Source organism: Nomascus leucogenys, chromosome 23 (genome assembly GCF_006542625.1).
Source record: "Nomascus leucogenys isolate Asia chromosome 23, Asia_NLE_v1, whole genome shotgun sequence".
Taxonomy (NCBI): domain Eukaryota; kingdom Metazoa; phylum Chordata; class Mammalia; order Primates; family Hylobatidae; genus Nomascus; species Nomascus leucogenys.
In genome coordinates, this window is record NC_044403.1 from 19187670 (window position 1) to 19206823 (window position 19154).

General features: G+C 35.6%; 1 protein-coding gene and 1 long non-coding RNA gene across 2 annotated transcripts in view; one reads left to right on the top strand and one right to left on the bottom strand.

Moving 5' to 3' along the window:
• Nucleotides 1-2794, top strand: part of GUCY2C (guanylate cyclase 2C) — an 83090-nt gene extending 80296 nt beyond the window's left edge. The window contains exons 26-27 of the mRNA XM_003265528.3: nt 536-612; nt 2194-2794. Coding sequence (XP_003265576.1) covers nt 536-612; nt 2194-2368 — 252 coding nt within the window. The 3' untranslated portion in view covers nt 2369-2794. The remainder of the gene's footprint in view (nt 1-535; nt 613-2193) is intronic.
• Nucleotides 1-19154, bottom strand: part of LOC115832944 — a 47192-nt gene that overhangs the window by 4265 nt on the left and 23773 nt on the right. The window contains exons 3-4 of the long non-coding RNA XR_004028358.1: nt 2559-2606; nt 918-964 (exon numbers count right to left, since the gene is read on the bottom strand). This is a non-coding gene — a long non-coding RNA (uncharacterized LOC115832944). The remainder of the gene's footprint in view (nt 1-917; nt 965-2558; nt 2607-19154) is intronic.

Here is a 19154-nt window from a genome sequence, read left to right on the forward strand (position 1 = left end):
CCAGTAAATTTCCATACATTCCGTAGCCTGCAGATGGGCCCCAGAAATGCCACTTAATGAGTTCTTAATTGTGATGTACATGTGTTTGTAATAAGATAGGGAAACTGTAGCAAAAGTTTTGTGGCAAAACTTTATTCCAAAAAGGGCTAGAAGGAAATATGGACAATGACAACCAGTTGGATTTGTTGACGTAGCAGAATTATAGATGAATTTTCTTCCTTTTTAAGTTACAGTTCTTGTGATGTTGCTAGAGTGATATTTTAAAATGTCTTTTGGGGGAAAAAAGAGAAAAATCTACTTTGAGAAAAGGATGTCTGCTGAATGAGAAATTTATTTTTAAAAAGGCACTTGGAAATAAAAATCTGTCTAGAGATAATGCAAATCATAACAGGAATGTGTGATGTGCTTAAATATTGGCACTGATGAGAAATGCGGAAGTGAAACGTGTCACAGAAACAGATCATTATGGGAACAGTGGTCTACAACTGAACTGACTCCTTGGCCTCCATGGTACACAACTCTTTTGTCTTACCAGGGAAGAGGAAATGAGACTACCTACTGGCTGACCGGGATGAAGGACCAGAAATTCAACCTGCCAACCCCTCCTACTGTGTAAGCTTCTGGGTGTGGCAGGGACAGGGAGGAAATTAGAGATCTTGGCTTTGTAAGTTACGCTACTTATAGCCAATTTAAGTTGGCAAGTGCCTTACAAGTGGCATATATTGCATAAGAAGTAAGGGACTATACATGAGAAGGTTTAAAAACCTCCCTTCCTAGACTGCAAGAAGGGGATTATCCTGAAAGCCTCCATTTTCCTGAGACCTCAATGAAACAGAAAAGTATTTAGGCTTGGCTTCCCTGTCTGGAACACAGACTTGCTTCCATAAATCAGATGTGTGGGCTCAGTATAAAACTACCTTTTTTTTTTCACTCTGGATCCTTTATCCCAAGAGGGAGCTTCCACCTGGAAAAAAGGAGGAATGAACAGACTATTTAGAACTTGAGGAGATTTTGTTATTTCATTTATTTCATTTTATTTACTGGCTCTGTATTCATGATATTTTTAACGGTCAAAATTATGTTTTAAATGCCTTATCTCCATTAAAGTATACTTAACTTATAGTTTACACAGAAAATATACTATATATTAGACAAGAATGAGTTAAAAGTTTTCTGAGTCTGGGTATGAGCTTCTACCTATTCTGCCCACTTTCCTAGACCGTACCAGTCATCATCTTGTTCCTGCTGAAAAACTGACTATATTGCCCTGCAATAAAGCATGGCAAAGCTAGCATTGTGTTCCAGGCTTGCTCAGGAGAACAGAAGACACTTTAGAGTTCACCTCATACATGTCTTGTTCTCACAAGAGTGGAGCATACTGGGGGCAAAGAGGCTCTCTGCATTCCACTCCTGTCTTCATCTTTCTGTTGAGTTGCCTGATGAAAACAGGACCTGCCCCAACCCCAAGACTGTGGTTCTGGGTCTTAACATGAAGTCTGTGTTCTCCCTGAGATGAGGAAGACAAAGTTTCAGGGTTAACTGACAGGTTTCACTTCTCCTAAAGGTGACTCAAGCTGTCATCCAGTTGCCTGTCAATACATGTTACTGCAGCCATATGGCCGTTTCCTTGGCTTTTGCTATGGTTGAGAAACTCTGTCTTGCAGAGGCCTAGATGGCAGACCCAGAGAGACGACAAGCTTCTAGAAAAGCCAAAACAACCCAAATCTTCCCTGGGGCATGAGAAACCTGGCTCCTTACTTGGAGTGTTCCCGGTGCATTCTAAACTCATGGTCCCCTCCACCATTCTAAGCCTTCCCCAAACAAGACTCACACTGTTAAGTATGTGTGGGACCAGTGAGTTTCCAGGGTTGTGTGGCAGGGGCCTAGCATCCTCCCAGCTTCTTTTCCCCTTTCTGCAGTGGCATATGTAAACCTAGATCCTCCCCACCATGCCTCCAAATTCCAGCAGCATATTATCTCACTTTGAAATTGAAGTCTAATTTCCTAGCAGAGATAACAGTTTTTTAAGCTCATCAACGCAGGGATCATTTTGTATTCTTTGGATTTCCTGTGTCTAGCACAGAATAGGCATTCAAAGAGTAACTGAGTAACTGAACTGATTATTCTGGAGCTAAGGAATATTCTGTATGAATTGCTGAGAAGTTCTATTTTCTCTTCCCACCCTGTTTCCAGGGAGAATCAACAGCGTTTGCAAGCAGAATTTTCAGACATGATTGCCAACTCTTTACAGAAAAGACAGGCAGCAGGGATAAGAAGCCAAAAGCCCAGACGGGTAGCCAGCTATAAAAAAGGCACTCTGGAATACTTGCAGCTGAATACCACAGACAAGGAGAGCACCTATTTTTAAACCTAAATGAGGTGTAAGGACTCACACAAATTAAAATACAGCTGCACTGAGGCAGCGACCTCAAGTGTCCTGAAAGCCTGCATTTTCCTGAGACCTCAATGAAGCAGAAATGTACTTAGGCTTGGCTGCCCTGTCTGGAACATGGACTTTCTTGCATGAATCAGATGTGCGTTCTCAGTGAAATAACTACCTTCCACTCTGGAGCCTTATTCCAGCAGTTGTTCCAGGGAGCTTCTGCCTGGAAAAGAAAAGAAATGAATAGACTATCTAGAACTTGAGAAGATTTTATTCTTATTTCATTTATTTTTTGTTTGTTTTTATTGTTTTTGTTTACTGGCTTTTTTCCTTCTGTATTCATAAGATTTTTTAAATTGTCATAATTATATTGTAAATACCTATCTTCATTAAAGTATATTTAACTCATAATTTTTGCAGAAAATATGCTATATATTAAGCAAGAATAAAAGCTAAAGGTTTCCCAAGACTGTGTATGCGTTTCTACCTATTTTGCCCATTTTCCTGGAATACATCAGTCATATCATCTTGTGCTTACTGAAAAACTGACTACATTCACTCACACTGAAGTACAGCAAAGCTAGCATTGGCGCTCAAGGGTGAGAACCTTGAAGGTTAGTATCATTTGCTACACATGAGGGAATTTTTGACCTTTAAACAGAGGTATTGCTTCAGCTTGTCCAATTAACAATGTGGATGGCAGTGATCTAAGTATGGGACCCAGGCAAAAGTCAAGTTCCTGTACTGCACTTTTCTAACTATAAAGTAATCCTGTCTCCAAGCTCCTGACCTTTCATCATTAAATTATGATTCATAATACACACTTCATTTTAGACTGTGCCACCCCCTCCCTCAAGCTGGCATAACACCACTCACAGATAATTTCCTTAGACCCACAGTTTACGAGGTAAAAGGAGGGAATTGGAGATGGAAGTTTGATCTCCCCACCAGTCTGAGAATCTTCACAAGAAGCTCACTATGGTCCTGTCTCATGAACCATTGCAAGTACCAGCAGGGCTGAAACACCAGGGGTGAACTGGGGACGAAAAGCGGAGGTGCTGATTGCTGAAACTGACATGCAGATCTTGCAGCTGCTCTGTGCTCCAATCAGCAGAGATGTCACACTGAGAAAACTGGATGATACAACAGTCCTACTCTAGGCAAAACCCACAGGAAAGCCTGAATCCCTGTTTAGATTTCCCACAAAGCCCAGGTGCTAATGTGGAACCTTCCTCTCACTTGGAAACAAGTAAAAGGTTTTTTCCTTTTGAACAACCTTTAAATTCTAGCACTCTCTTAAGGCTTCCCCAGACCAGGAAGCAATAGCAGACCAGTGACTAAGTTACAACATTAAGCACTAAAGGTCTAACACCACCAACGAATACCTGTAAAAGCTGGAAGAGGTGACCATCTCCTCAAATGTGCGGGCATCAATGTAAAGACACAAGGATTGTGAAAACTCAGAGAAATATACCATCAAAAAAACCAACAAAGCTCCAGTAATAGACCCAAAATAATTGAAGGCCCGTAACATGCCTGACAGAATTCAGAAAAATCTTCTTAAAGAGTTCAGGGAAGCGGCCGGGCGCGGTGGCTCACGCCTGTAATCCCAGCACTTTGGGAGGCCGAGGTGGGCGGATCACGAGGTCAGGAGATCGAGACCATCCTGGCTAACACGGTGAAACCCCGTCTCTACTAAAAATACAAAAAATTAGCCAGGCGAGGTGGCGGGCGCCTGTAGTCGCAGCTACGCAGGAGGCTGAGGCAGGAGAATGGCATGAACCCCGGGGGGCGGAGCCTGCAGTGAGCCGAGATCGCGCCACTGCACTCCAGCCTGGGTGAAAGAGCGAGACTCCTTCTCAAAAAAAAAAAAAAAGAAAAAAAAAAAAGAGTTCAGGGAAGCACAAGAGAGTATAGACAAAAAAAAATTAAATGAAATTTGAAAAACAATCCAGGAACAAAATGAGAAAATCGACAAAGAAAAAAATGTAAAAACACACATAAAAGTAGAAATCTTAGACATAAAGGATACAATAGCTAAATTGGAAAAGCTCATTATAAAGCTTCAACAACATATTTAATCAGAGGAAAGAATCAACGGGCTTGAAGACAGGACATATGAAATTACCCATCAGAAAATAAAAAAAGAATGAAAAAGAATTATAGGATACCATCAAGCAAACTAACCTTCATATAATAAGAATTCCTAAAGAAGATGAGAGAGAAAAGAGCCATATTTTAAAAATTATAGCTGAAAGATTTTCAAATCTGAAGAAAGATGATAGCACTCAGGTACAGGAAACTCAAAGGTCACCAATCAAATTCAAAGAGGAATTCCCCAAATCATATCATAATCAAATTATCAAAAATCAAAGATAAAGAAGGAATATTCAAACCAGGAAGAGAAAAAAAAAGCACATTCAATAGAGCTCCAATATAGCTTGCAGTAAATCTCTTAGCAGAAACTTTGCAGACTAGGAGACAGTGAGATATATATTCAAAGTACTGAGAAAAAGAAACTGTCAGTTAAGAATATTGTACGCAACAAAGCTATCTTTCAAACATGAAGGACAGATAAAGACTTTCCTAGACCAAAAAAACAAAAAAAAAAACAAAAAAACAAAAACCCTGAGGGAATTAATCAACATCAGGCTTGTCATACAAGAAATCCTAAAGGGAGTCCAGCAGTCTAAAAGAGAAGGATGTTAACATGTAACACGAAAACATCTGAAGGTATAAAACTCACTGGTAAAAGTAAGAATAGAAATTCAGAATACTCTAATACTGTAATTATGATATATAAACCAATTATATCTTAATTATGGAGACTAAAACTTATTAAAGTTGATAATAACTACAACAATTGGTTGAGAGGCAATATAAAGAGATGTAAACTAAAACATCAAAAAGTCAAAATATGGAGGGGGAATGATGTTAAAGTATAGTGTGTTTTGTTGCTTTGCTTTTCTTTGCAATCAAAGCTAAGTTCTTTTCAGTTTAAAATAACCTATTATAACTACAAAATGTTTTATGTAAGCCTCATAGTAACCACAAAGAAAGAAATCTATAATAGAGACACAGACAATAAATAGCACAGAATTAAAACATACTGCTAGAGAAAATTACTTAACCACAGAGGAAGACAGTATGAGGGGAAGAAAATAAAAAATTTACCAGAAAAATGAAAAAACACTTAAAAGAATGGCAACAGAAAACATGTTCCTATCAATAATAACCTTTAATGTAAACGGATTATATTCTCCAATTAAAAGACATAGAGTAGGGCAGGTATGGTGGCTCACGCCTGTAATCCCAGTACTTTGGGAGGCTGAGGTGGTTGGATCACTTGAGGCCAGGAGTTCGAGACCAGCCTGGCCAACATGGTGAAACTCCATCTCTACTAAAAATACAAAAATTAGCCAGCATAGTGGCACACACCTGTAATCCCAGCTATTCGGGTGGTTGAGGCACAAGAATCACTTGAACCCAGGAGGCAGAGGTTGCAGTGAGCCGAGATTGTACCACTGCACTCCAGCCTGGGCAACAGAGTGAGACTCTGTCTCAAAAAAAAAAAAAAAAGATATAGAGTAGCTGAATGAATTTTTGTTTAAAGAAAAACAGGACCTAACTACATGCTATCTATAAGAAACTGCACCTCTGAAGATACGTGCAGACCGAAATCAAAGGAATGGGAAAAGATATTCCATGCAAATGGAAAACAAAAAGATCAGGAGTAGCTGTACTTATATCATATAAAATAGACTCAGGTCAAGAATAGTAAACAAACAATAAATAAAGCTATTATATAAATATAAAGGAGTCAATGCAACAGGGAATGTAGTAATTGTAATACATATGAACCCAATACTAAGGTAAAATGTAAAGCAAATATTAAGAGACCTGAAGGGAGAGATTGTCTATAATATAAAAGTAGTAGGGGACTTTAGCACCCCACTTTTAGCAATACACATATCATCCAGACAGAAAATTAATAAGCATGGAGGTTAAACTGTACTCTAGACCGAATGAACCTAACAGACTTTTACAGAACATTCCACCTAACAACTACAAAATACACATTTTTCTCAACAATGCATGGAGCATTCGTCAGGACAGATAATATATGCGGGCACAAAACAAGTCTTAATAAATTTAAAGTCAAAATTATATTAAGTATCTTTTCTGACCACAGTGGAATAAAACTAGAAATCAGTAACAGGAGAATTTGACACAGTGGGCATGGGCATGTGAAAAAAAGAAGAAAGAAAAAATAACAGGAGAAACGCTGGAAACTCTACAAATACACAGAAATTAAACAACATGCTCCTGAATTACTATTAGGTCAAGGAAGAAATTAAGAGGGAAATTAACGTTTTTCTTAAGACAAGTGAAAATGGAAATACACCATACACAAATCTATGGAACACAGCAAAAGCAGTTCTAAAAGGGAAGTTTATAGCAATAAAGGCCCACATTGAAAAAGTAGAAAGATCTCATGCAAGATGACTTTTACCTCAAGAACTAGAAAAACAAGAACAAACTTAACCCAAAATTAGTAGAAAAAAGAAATAATAGAATGGAATTAAATGAAATAGAGATTTTTAAAACAATACAAAAGACCAACAAAGCAAAAAAACTTTTTAAAAAATATAAACAAAACAACATGCCTTTAGCTAGACTTACTAAGAAAAAGAGAAGACTCAAATAAATAAAATCAAAGATGATAAAGGAAACATGACAACTGATACCACAGAAATACAAAGAATCATGAGACTAGGAACAACTAAATAACAATAGATTGGAAGATCTAGAAGAAATGTATACATTTCTGAACACATACAACCTATCAAAATTGAATCATAAAGAAATAGAAAACCCAAACAGAACAATAACAAGTAACAAGATTGATGTAGTAATAAAAACTCTCCCATCAAAGAAAAGTCCAGGACCCAATGGCTTTACTGCTTAATTCTACCAACATTTGAAGAAAAACTAATACCAATTCTACTCAAACTATTTCAAAAAGTTAAGGAGAAGGGAATACTTCCAAACTCATTGTCCAAGGCCAATATTATTCTGATTCCAAAACCAGACAAGGACTTCAAACCAATACCACTGATGAACATACATGCAAAAAACCTCAACAAAATACTAGCAAATAAAATTCAACAGTATATTGAAAAGATCATTCACCATGATCAAGTGGAATTCATCTCAGGGATGCAAGGATGGTTCAACATACACAAATTAACAAAGATGATAAACCACAGTATTAAAATCAAGGATAAATACCATAAAATCATTTTCATTGATACTAAAAAAGCTTTTAATAAAATTCAGCTTGCCTTCATGATAAAAATTCTCAACAAATTGGACATAGAAGAAACATACTTCAACACAATAAAGGCCACAATGATAAAAACCCACAGTTAACATCATACTGAACACAGAAAAGTTGAAAACTTTTTCTCTAAGATTTGAAGCAAGATAAGGATACCCACATTTACCTCATAATTTCAACATAGTATTGAAAGTTCTAGCCACAACAGTTATGCAAGAGAAAGAAAGAAATGGCATCCAAACTGGAAAGAAGGAAGTCAAATTGTCCCTGTTGGTAGACAACATAAACATATCTATAGAAAAACCTAAAAGACTCCACCAAAAACTGTTAGAACTAATAAATAAATTTAGAAAAGTTACAGGATACAAAACCAACATAGAAAGATCAGTAACATATCTGTATTTCAATAGCAAACTAACTGGAAAAAAATCAAGGGAGCAATTCTGCTTACAATAGCTTCAAGAAAAAAAAATACCTAGGAATAAACTTAACAAAGGAGTTAAATGATCTCTACAATAAAACCTATAAAACATTGATTAAAGAAATTGAAGAGGAAACAAATAAATGGAAAATATTCCATGTTCATGGATTCAAATAATTAATATTATGAAAATGTTTATATTACCTAAAACAATGTACAGATTTAATGTAATTCCCATCAAAATACTAATGGCATTCTTCATAGAAATGGAAAAAAAATTAAATTCATATGGAAATCCAAAAGACCCCAGAAAGCCAAAGCAATTTTGAACAGAAAGAACAAAGCTGGAGGCATTTCACTACCTGATTTCAAAATGTACTATAAAGTTGCAGTAACCAAAACCACAGGGTACTGGTATAAAAACAGACACATAGACCAATAGAATAGAATGGAGAACACAGAAATAAATTTATGTCTTTACATTCAACTGATTTTCAACAAAAACATCATGAACATGCACTGGAGAAAAGACAGTCTCTTCAATAAGTGAGGGTAGGAAAACTATATATCCACATGCAAAAGAATGAAACTAGACCCCATGTCTCACCATAAACAAAAATCAACTCTAAGTTGGTTAAAGTCTTAAACATAAAACCCAAAACTATGAAAGTACTAGAAGAAAGTATAGGGAAAACACTTCAAGACATTGGCTTAGGCAAAAGTTTTATGGCTAAGACCTCAAAAGCATAGTCAAAAAAACCAAAATAGGGCCGGGCGTGGTGGCTCACGCTTGTAATCCCAGCACTTTGGGAGGCCGAGGCAGGCAGATCATGAGGTCAGGAGATCGAGACCACGGTGAAACCCCGTCTCTACTAAAAATACAAAAAAAATTAGCCGAGCGTGGTGGTGGGCGCCTGTAGTCCCAGCTACTCGGAGAGGCTGAGGCAGGAGAATGGCGTGAACCTGGGAGGCAGAGCTTGCAGTGAGCCGAGATTGCGCCACTGCACTCCAGCCTGGGCGACAGAGCAAGAGTCCATCTCAAAAAAAAAAAAAAAAAACCAAAAAAACCAAAAAAACAAAATAGACAAATGGAACTATATTTAACTAAAAACTTCTGCAAAGTAAAGGAAACAATCAACAGAGTGAAGAGACAACCTGTTGAGTGCAATAAAATATTTTCAAACTATTCATCCAACAAATGACTAATATCCAGAATATACAAGTAACCCAAACAACTCAATAGCCAACACACACACACACACACACACACACACACACACACAATCCAAATTAAAATTTCAAAATTAAGCAAAATACCTGAATAGATACTTCTCAAAATAAGACATACAAAATGCCAAGAGATATATGAAAAAATAAATGTTCAACAGGGAAATGCAAATCAAAATCATGGTAAGATATCACTTCACCCCCACTTATACCCATAAAACTATTTAAATTTTTAAAAATTAAAATTAAAAAAGATATCACCTCGCCCCAGTTAGAATGGCTATTATCAAAAAGACAAAAAATAACAAATGCTGGCAAGGATGTGAAGAATGGAATGCTTGTGCACTGTTGGTGGGAATGAAAATTAATACATCCATTATGAAAAACAGTTTGAAGGTTTCTCAAAAAATTAAAAATAGATAATAAAATTACACACAACTAATTAAAAAAATCAATGTACCTTAACATACGAGTAAAAAATTATGCAAACTAACCAAAGGGAAAAAGAAGTGAATGAAACAAAACAAGCTACTAAGAGCTGTGGGAGAACATCAAAAGGTTTCACACGTATGTGATTGGAATCCCAGCAGGCAAAATAATTCAGAAGAAATATTTGAAAAAATAATGGCCAAATAAAGTTACAGTAACCAAAACCACATTATACTGTCATAAAAACAGACATATAGACCAATAGAATAGAATAGAGAACACAGAAATAAGTTCATGCCTTTACATCCAACTGATTTTCAACAAAAGCACCACAAACATACATTGGAGAAGAGAGTCTCTTCAATAAATAAGGGTAGGAAAACTATAGTTCCACATGCTGAAGAATGAAAGAGTTTACCAAATGTAATGACAGCCACCAAATCACAAGTTTAAGAATCTCAGAGAAATCCATTTAGGATAAATTCCTAAAGCCACATCTGGGCACATTATATTTAAACTGCTGAAAACCAAAAATAAAGAAAAAATTATGAAGATAGCCAAAGGGGGAAAAAAGATATTGCACAACAGAAGGACAAATATTAAGAATTACTGCAGACTCATATTCTGAAACTATGCAAGCTAAAAGACAATGGAATGACATCTTTGAAATGCTGAGAGGAAAAAAAAAGAATTTTATACCCAGCAAAAAAAAAATACACATATTTCAAAATAAAAATAAAGATGTTCATGCCCCTAAAATGAATGTGAGGGTTTATTGTCAGCAGACGAATTCTATAGTAAATTTTAAATAAGGTTCTTCAGGAAGAAGACATTCAATACCAGATACAGACTTGGATCCATACAAAGAAATGAATGGTACTGGAAATAGAATATATACAGGTAAAATTTTTTTATTTTTAAATGTTCTAAAACTAGTCATGTGTTTACCATCTTGTTTTTGATTTCCTATTGAATTGCACAGATTTAGAAAATTGTAGCTTTATTTTAGTTTCCTTTATGACACTTCACCAAAGGAGACATATAAATGCAAATGTATATCTACTTATATAAATGTTCAACATCATTAGTCATTAGTAAAGTGTAATTAACATAACAAAAAGATAATACTACATACTTATTAAAACGGCTACAACTAGAAGTCTGACAATATGAAGTGCTGATGGGGATGCAGAGCAAATAGAACTCTCATACATTGTTAACAGGTATTTAAAACAGTAAAGAAACTTTGGAAAATACTTTAGCCCTTTAAAATATGAATTAAATAGACACTTACAATAGGATCTAACAACACCACTCCAACATAATTATGCAAATAAAATGAAAACTATGTTCATATGAATATTTTTCTGAATGTTTATATTAGTATCATTGATAAATTTTTAAAAACATATTTTTCAACAGGTATATGAATAAAGTAACTATGGAGTACCCATACAATCATATGCCACTCAGCAATAAAAAAGTTTTATTGTTCATAAAACATCATGAGTGCAATGGATCAATAAAAAAATTAAGAAAAAAATTTTTTTTAAATGTTGAAACAAATAAAAATGTATATCCAACATACCAAAACCAATGGGATACAGCAAAACCAGTTCTAAGAGGACATTTTATAGCAATAAACACCTACATCAAAAAATAGAGAAAGATTTCCAATAAACAACCTAATGATGCACCTTAAAGAATTATAAAATCAATAACAAACTAAGCCCAAAACTAGTAGAAGGAAAAAAAAATAAAGATTAGAGAATAAATGAAATTAAGACTAAAAACATGATATCAACAAAATGAAAAGTTGGTTTTTTGAAAACATAAACAAAATTGTCAAATGCCTAGCTAAACTAATAAGGAAAAAAGATTCAAATAAAAAAATTCAAAGATGAAAAAGGAGACATTACAACTGATACCATCAAAAATTCAAAGGACATTAAATACTATTATCAGCAACTATATGCCAATAAGTTGGACAATCTGGAAGAAATGGAAAATTCCTAGACTGATACAACCAACCAAGATGGAATCATGAAGAAACGGAAAACCTGAACAGACTGAGAATGAGATAGAAATAAGAAAAGGTTTCCCATTAAAGAAAAGTCCAAGACCTGATGGCTTTACTGCTAATTTAAACCAAAAATTTAAAGAAAAATTAATATCAATTCTGCTCAAACTTTTGAAAATAATTGATGAGAAGGAATTCTCTGTAACTCATTCTGTGAGGCCAGCATTACCTTGATTCCAAAACAAAGACACCACCACCAACACCACCACCACAATAACAAAAACCTATAGGCCAATATCACTAATAAATATAAATGCAATAAACCTCAAAAAAATACTGGCAAAATATTGGATTCAACAACACATTAAAAAGATGATTCATCATGATCAAGTGGGAATCATCCCAAGGATGCAAGGATGGTTCATTATATGCACATTAATAAATGTAATACAACACATTAACAGAATCAGATTATAAGATTATTTCAATAGATCCAGAAAAAGCATTTGATAAAATTCACCATCCTTTCATGATAAAAACTCTCAACAAATTAGACATGGAAGGAGCATACCTCAACACAATAAAGGCCATATATTACAAATTCACAGCTAGCATCATACTCAATGGAGGAAACTGGAAAGCTTTTCCTCTAAGATCTAGAACAAGACATGGATGCCTACTTTTATTTAATACTGGAAGTCCTAGCCAAGCAAATAGGCAAGAGAAAGAAAAGAAAGCATACAAATTGAAAATAAGGAAATCAAATTGTCCCTGCTTCCAAGTGACATAATCTTATATATACAAAACCCTACAGACACCACCAAAATACTGTTAGAACTAATAAACAAATTTAGTACAGTTGCAGAATACAAAATAAACACACCAAAATCTGTAGTGTTTCTATATGCCAATAGTAAACAACCTAAAAAAAATCAAGGAAGCAATCTACAGATTTTGTGCAATCCCTATCAAAATACCAATGATATTCTTCATAGAAATAGAAAAAACAATCTTGAAATTTGTATGGAACCACAGAAGACCCCAAATAGCCAAAGCAATCTTCAGCAGAAAGAAAAAAGCTGGAGGCATCACACTACCTGACTTCAAAATATGCTACAAAGCTGTAATAATCAAAACAGTATGGTATTAACATAAAAATAGACACATAGACCAATGGAACAGAATAAAGAATACAGAAAGAAATTCATGCACTTACATCTAACTAATTTTTGGCAAAGACACCAAGAACACACATTGGGGAAAAAAGATATTTTCAATAAATGGTGCTGAGACTGAATCTCTATCTCTTAATATATATAAAAATCAACTCAAAATGAATTAACTTAAATGTAAAAACAGAAACTAAAAACTTCTAGAAGAAAACATAAGAAAAATGACTCAGGACATTGGTCTGGACAAGGATTTTTTGGGAAAGATCTCAAAAGCACAAACAAAAACAAAGATGGACAAATGAGAGTACATCAAACTAAAAAGCTTCTGTATAACAAAGAAAACTAATCAATGAAGTGAAGTGATAACCCAGAGAAAGGAGAAAATATTTGCAAATTACCAATCAAACATGGGATTAAGAACCAGAATATATAAGAAATTAAAACAATTTAATAACAAAAAATTAATAATCTAATTTAAAAATAGGCAAAAAGACCTCAGTAGACATTTCTTGAAAAACATAAAACATAGAAATGGCTCATGGGTATATAAAAAAGTTCAGTATCATTAATCATCAGATAAATGCAAAGCAAAACTACAATGAGATATCATCTCACCCCAGTTGAAATGGCTTTTATTCAAAAGACAGGCAATAACAATGTTAATGAGGATGTAGAGAAAGAGGAACACTTGTACACTATTGGTGGGAATGCAAATTAGTACAGACACTATAAAGAACATTATGATGATTTCTCCAAAAACTAAAAATAGGACCACCATATGATTCAGCAATCCCACTGCTGGGTATATATCCAAGAGAAAGAAAATCAGGGTATTGAAGAGATATCTACATTCCCATATTTATTGCAGCACTCTTCACAATAACCAAAATATGGAATTAACTTAAGTGATTACCAATGGATGACTAGTTAAAGAAAATGTGGTGTATATATATAATGAAATCTCATTCAACTATAAAAAAGGATGAAATACTGTCATTTGCTGTAAGATGAATGGAACTGGAGGACATTATGGGTAAGTGAAATAAGCCAGGTGCAGAAAGAAAAATATTGTGTGTTCTTACTCATGTGTGGGAGTTAAAATAAAAATTGATTTCATGGAGGTAGTAAATATAATGGTGTTTACCAAAGGCTGGAAAAGGTAGTGGAAAAGGGGGGTAAAGAGGCATTGGTTAATGGATAAAAATATAGTTAGATAGAAGGAATAAGATTTAGTGTTTGGCAGCACAATAGAGTGCCTATGGCTAAAAATATTTTATTGTATATTTCAGAGCTAGAAGAGAAGATTTGGGATGTTCCCAACACAAAGAAATGATAAATGTTTGAGGTGATGGGTATCCCAATTACCCATATGTGATTATTACACATTGTGTGCATATATCTAAATGTCATATGTAATACATAAACATGTACAACTATTATGTATCCATAGAAAATAATAACAAAATTAAATGTTAAAAAGCCAATACAGATGATTCCTTAAACACAATTCCCTAAGAGAAACCAGACCCCAAAGACTATACATTGCATGATTTCATTTAAATGACTTTTTGGCAAAGGAAAAATTCTAGAAATGGAAACTAGGTCAGTGATTTCTAGGAATTGTCAGCTGGAAGAATTTGATTACAAATTCTAGGGACTATGAGCTGGAAGAAGTCCACATTCCGTGGCTCATGCCTGTAATCCCAGCACTTTGGGAGGCTGAGGCAGGAAGATTGCTTGAGCTCAGGAGTTCAAGACCAGCCTGGGCAACATGGTGAGACCCCATCTCTACCAAAAATACAGAAAAAAATAGCCGAGTGTGGTGGTGTGTGCCCATGTTCCCAGCTACTTAGGGGGCTGAGGTGGGAGGATCATTTGAGCCTGGAGAGCAGAGATTGCAGCAAGCCAAGATTGTGCCACTGCACCCCAGTCTGGGTGACAGAGAAAGAACCTGTCTCAAAAAAAAACAAAAAAGAAGAAAAAAAATGATAGAACAAATGAATTTTGGAGGTAATGTAATTGTCTTGTATGGTACTGTGATGGTAAACACATGACCATGCATCTCTCAAAATTTCAGAAATGTATACCACAAAGGAAGACTTTCACTGTAAGCAATTCTTTATAAAGCAATCAGATGTGGATGGAACCCAATACGGAATGCAGACTGTGAAAAATAAATCTAACTTTATTATACAGAATGGCATACCCTCATTGAAGAGGGTGGTAAAGAAAGGAGCTGACATAAGATACTTTGGAAAATGGCATTTTTAGTGGATATTATAAGGCTAAAAAAAGGACTGTACAAAACATTGTAGTCTAATTGATAAATTTTTCAGAAGAGTGTAAGTTAGAATTGAAACTACTTTAAATGTAGACTAGGTTAATTAGATAAATATATTTTACATATAAGCAACAGGTTTCTCATTGTCAGAGAAAAAAGTTATAAATAAACAAAAAAGGAATGCCAGAATTAACCTTGAAGAGCTGGATTGGATCAGTAGTAACACTATGAATCTTGTTGAATTTAATAGATAGCTAGAGAAATAAATGTATATGTGTGTATATACTAACTCACTGAGAAGACCTAGAATTAGTGATACCCCCAATAGCAATGAACACAACTAGTGTCCAGACTGTGGTTTCTAAATAACTTTTTTTTTTTTTTTTTTTGATATAGGGTCTTGCTCTGTCATCCAGGCTGTGGAGTGCAGTATTGCAATCATGGCTCACTGCAGCCACATCTTCCCAGGCTCAAGCAATCCTCCTACCTCAGCCTCCCGAGTAGCTGGCATGTGGACCATGCCCAGTTTTGTTGTTGTTGTTATTTACTTTTTGTAGAGATGGGGGCCTCACTATTATGCCCAGGCTGGTCTCAAATTCCTGGCCTCAAGCAATCCTCCTGCCTCAGCCTTCCAAAGTGCTGGGATTACGGGCATGAGCCACAACACCCAGCCCCTAGCTATCATTCTGAAAAAGAACCAGGACTCTTTAGGAAGTGATTGATTTCAAGGCTGTGACAGAAAAAATACAAAATAAGACTAGATCATCTCAGATTGCCAGAAAGTAACGAGGTGCAAAAAAACCACCAAAAAACAAAAAATGGAGGCTTGTCAAAATGTCATGGAAGTTAATTTTAAAACGCTCCCAATGACCAAAGCTGAAAAAAAATAATAAAATAAAGTACTGAATTATAGTCTAAAGAATAAAGTAAATATCCATGACTCCATACAGATATAAATAAATGATTAACCATAAATAACTGATAGAGAAGAGGCAACTCCACCTTACAGAAAAATCGTATTAATAAGTAGAAAAATGAAGAAAATTTAAAAATAAATACTAGAACACTACTGTAATCATTGCTACTGGCAAGGTCCACCAATTAATGCTAATATTTGTGAGTAACCATTTAAGAAGAAAGAGGATATTTGCATAGTTTCAAAGTACCTTCCTTCAAATATTTATTGCTACATAGAAAACATACTAATTTAAAGTGGAGAAGCCTTCAGATACCACAATAACCAGATAATTAAGGTTAATTTCACAAGTAATGACATATTAACATCATGTTATATACTGGGAGGGTTCTAATACCTCTGTAATATTCTTCCTTAAAATGAATAACCTTGGGAGAAAGAAAGATGGCTGACTAGACATAGCCGGGGGAACAGCTGCTACTGAGAGACCGAGACAACTGGTACACTCTTAACAGATCTTCAGAGGGAAAGCACTGAGAGTGTATAGAGGGAAGACACAGAAGCTGGACTGAAGCAGGAAGAACCTGGGAATCCTGCATGGGGCTACCATGCACTGGGATTTGTTTCTGGCCCCCAGTGACTCCAGGGGAATGGATGAGTTGAACTGTCAAGGAGCAAAGGTTCTGAACCAGGCTGAGATGGCTGAAATGACAGAAATAGAATTCAGAATATGGGACAGGTGTGGTGGCTCATGCCTGTAATCCCAGCACTATGGGAGTCTGAGGTGGGTGGATCACCTGAGGCCAGGAGTTTGAGACCAGCCTGGCCAACATGGTGAAACCCCATCTCTACTAAAAATACAAAAATTAGCTGGGCATGGTGGTACACACCTGTAATCCCAGTTGCTTGAGAGGCTGAGGTGGGAGGATCACTTGAACCTGGGAGGCAGAGGTTGCAGTGAGCCAAGATCATGCCATTACACTCCAACCTGGGCAACAGAGTGAGACTCTGCCTCAAGAAAAAAAAAAAAAAAAAGAAAGAAAAAAATCAGAAAATGGAGAGGAATGAAGATCATTGAGATGCAGGAGTATGTTGAAACCCAATCCAAGGAAGCTAAGAATCACAATAAAATGATGCAGGAACTGAAAGATAAAATAGCCAGTATAGGAAAGACCATAACTGACCTCATAGAGCTGAAAAACACACTACAAGAATTTAATAATGTAATCACAAGTATTAACAGCAGAATAGACCAAGCAGAGGAAAGAATCTCAGAGCTTGAAGACTGGCTTTCTGATATAAGTCAGTAACACAAGAATAGAGAACAAAGAATGAAAAGGAATGAGCCAAACCTCTGAGAAATATAAGATAATGTAAAGAGACCAAATCTATGATTCACTGATGCCCCTGAAAGAGATTAGGAGAGTGTAAGCAATTTGGAAAACATATTTCAGGATATCATCCATGAGAATTTCCCCAACCTAGCTACAGAGGCTGACATTCAAATTCAGGAAATGCAGAGAACCCCAATAAGATACTTTACAAGAAGATCATCCCCAAGAAACATAATTATCAGATTCTCCAAGGTTGAAACAAAAGACAAAATGTTAAAGGCAGCTAGAAATATCAGGTCACCTACAAAGGGAAGCCCATCAGACAAATAATGGATCTCTCAGAGGAAACTCTATAAGCCAGAAGAGTTTGGGGGCCAATATTCAACACTCTTAAAGAAAAAAAATCCAACCTAGGATTTCATATCTGGCCAAACTAAGCTTCAAAAGCAAAAGAGAAATAAGATCCTTTTTAGACAAGCAAATGCTGAGGAAATTCATTACTACTAGACCTGCCTTACAAGAGCTCCTCAAGGAAGCACTAAATATGAAAAGATTGTTACCAGCCACTACGAAAACACAATGAAGTACACAGACCAGTGACACTATAAAGCAATCACATAAACAAGTCTGCATAATAACTGGCTAACATCATGATGACAGGATCAAATCCACACATATCAATGCTAACTTTGAATGTAAATGGGCTAAATACTCCCAATCGAAAGGCACAGAGTGGCAATCTGGATAAAGAACCAAGACCCATTGGTATGCGGCTTTCAAGAGACTTATTTCACATGCAATGACACCCTTAGGCTCAAAATAAAGGAATATAGAAATATCTACCAAGCAAATGGAAAACAGAAAAAAAGCAGAGGTTACAATCCTAATTTCAGACAAAACAGACTTTAAATCAATAAAGATCAAAAAAGACAATGACAGGCATTAAATAATGGGAAAGGGTTTAATTCAACAAGAAGACCTACTTATCCTAAATATATATGCACTCAACACAGGAGCACCCATATTCATAAAGCAAGTTCTTAGAGATCTTCAAAGAGACATAGACTCCCACATGATAATATTGGGAGACTTCAACACCCACTGACAGTATTAGACAGATCACCTAGGCAGAAAATTAACAAAGACATCTAGGACCTGAACTCAGCACTGGACCCAAGAGACATCTACAGAACTCTCCACCCAAAAGCAACAGAATATGCATTCTTCACATTGCCACATGATACTTACTCTAAAACTAATTACATTATTGAACATAAAATACTGGTCTGCAAATGTAAAAGACTTGAAATCATAACAACCACTCTTTGAGACCACAGCAAAATCATATTAGAAATTGAGGCTAAGAAATCTGCTCAAAACCATACAATTACCTGGAAATTGAACAACCTGCTCCTGAATGACTTTTGGGTAAATAATGAAACTGAGGCAGAAATTAAGAAGTTCTTTGAAACTAATGAGAACAAAGATACAACATACCAGAATCTCTGGAATACAGCTAAGGGAGTGTTAAGAGAGAAATTTCCAACACTAAACGCCCACATCAAAAAGTTAGAAAGATCTTAACAACCTAGCATCATAACTAAAAGAACTAAAGAACCAAGAGAAAACC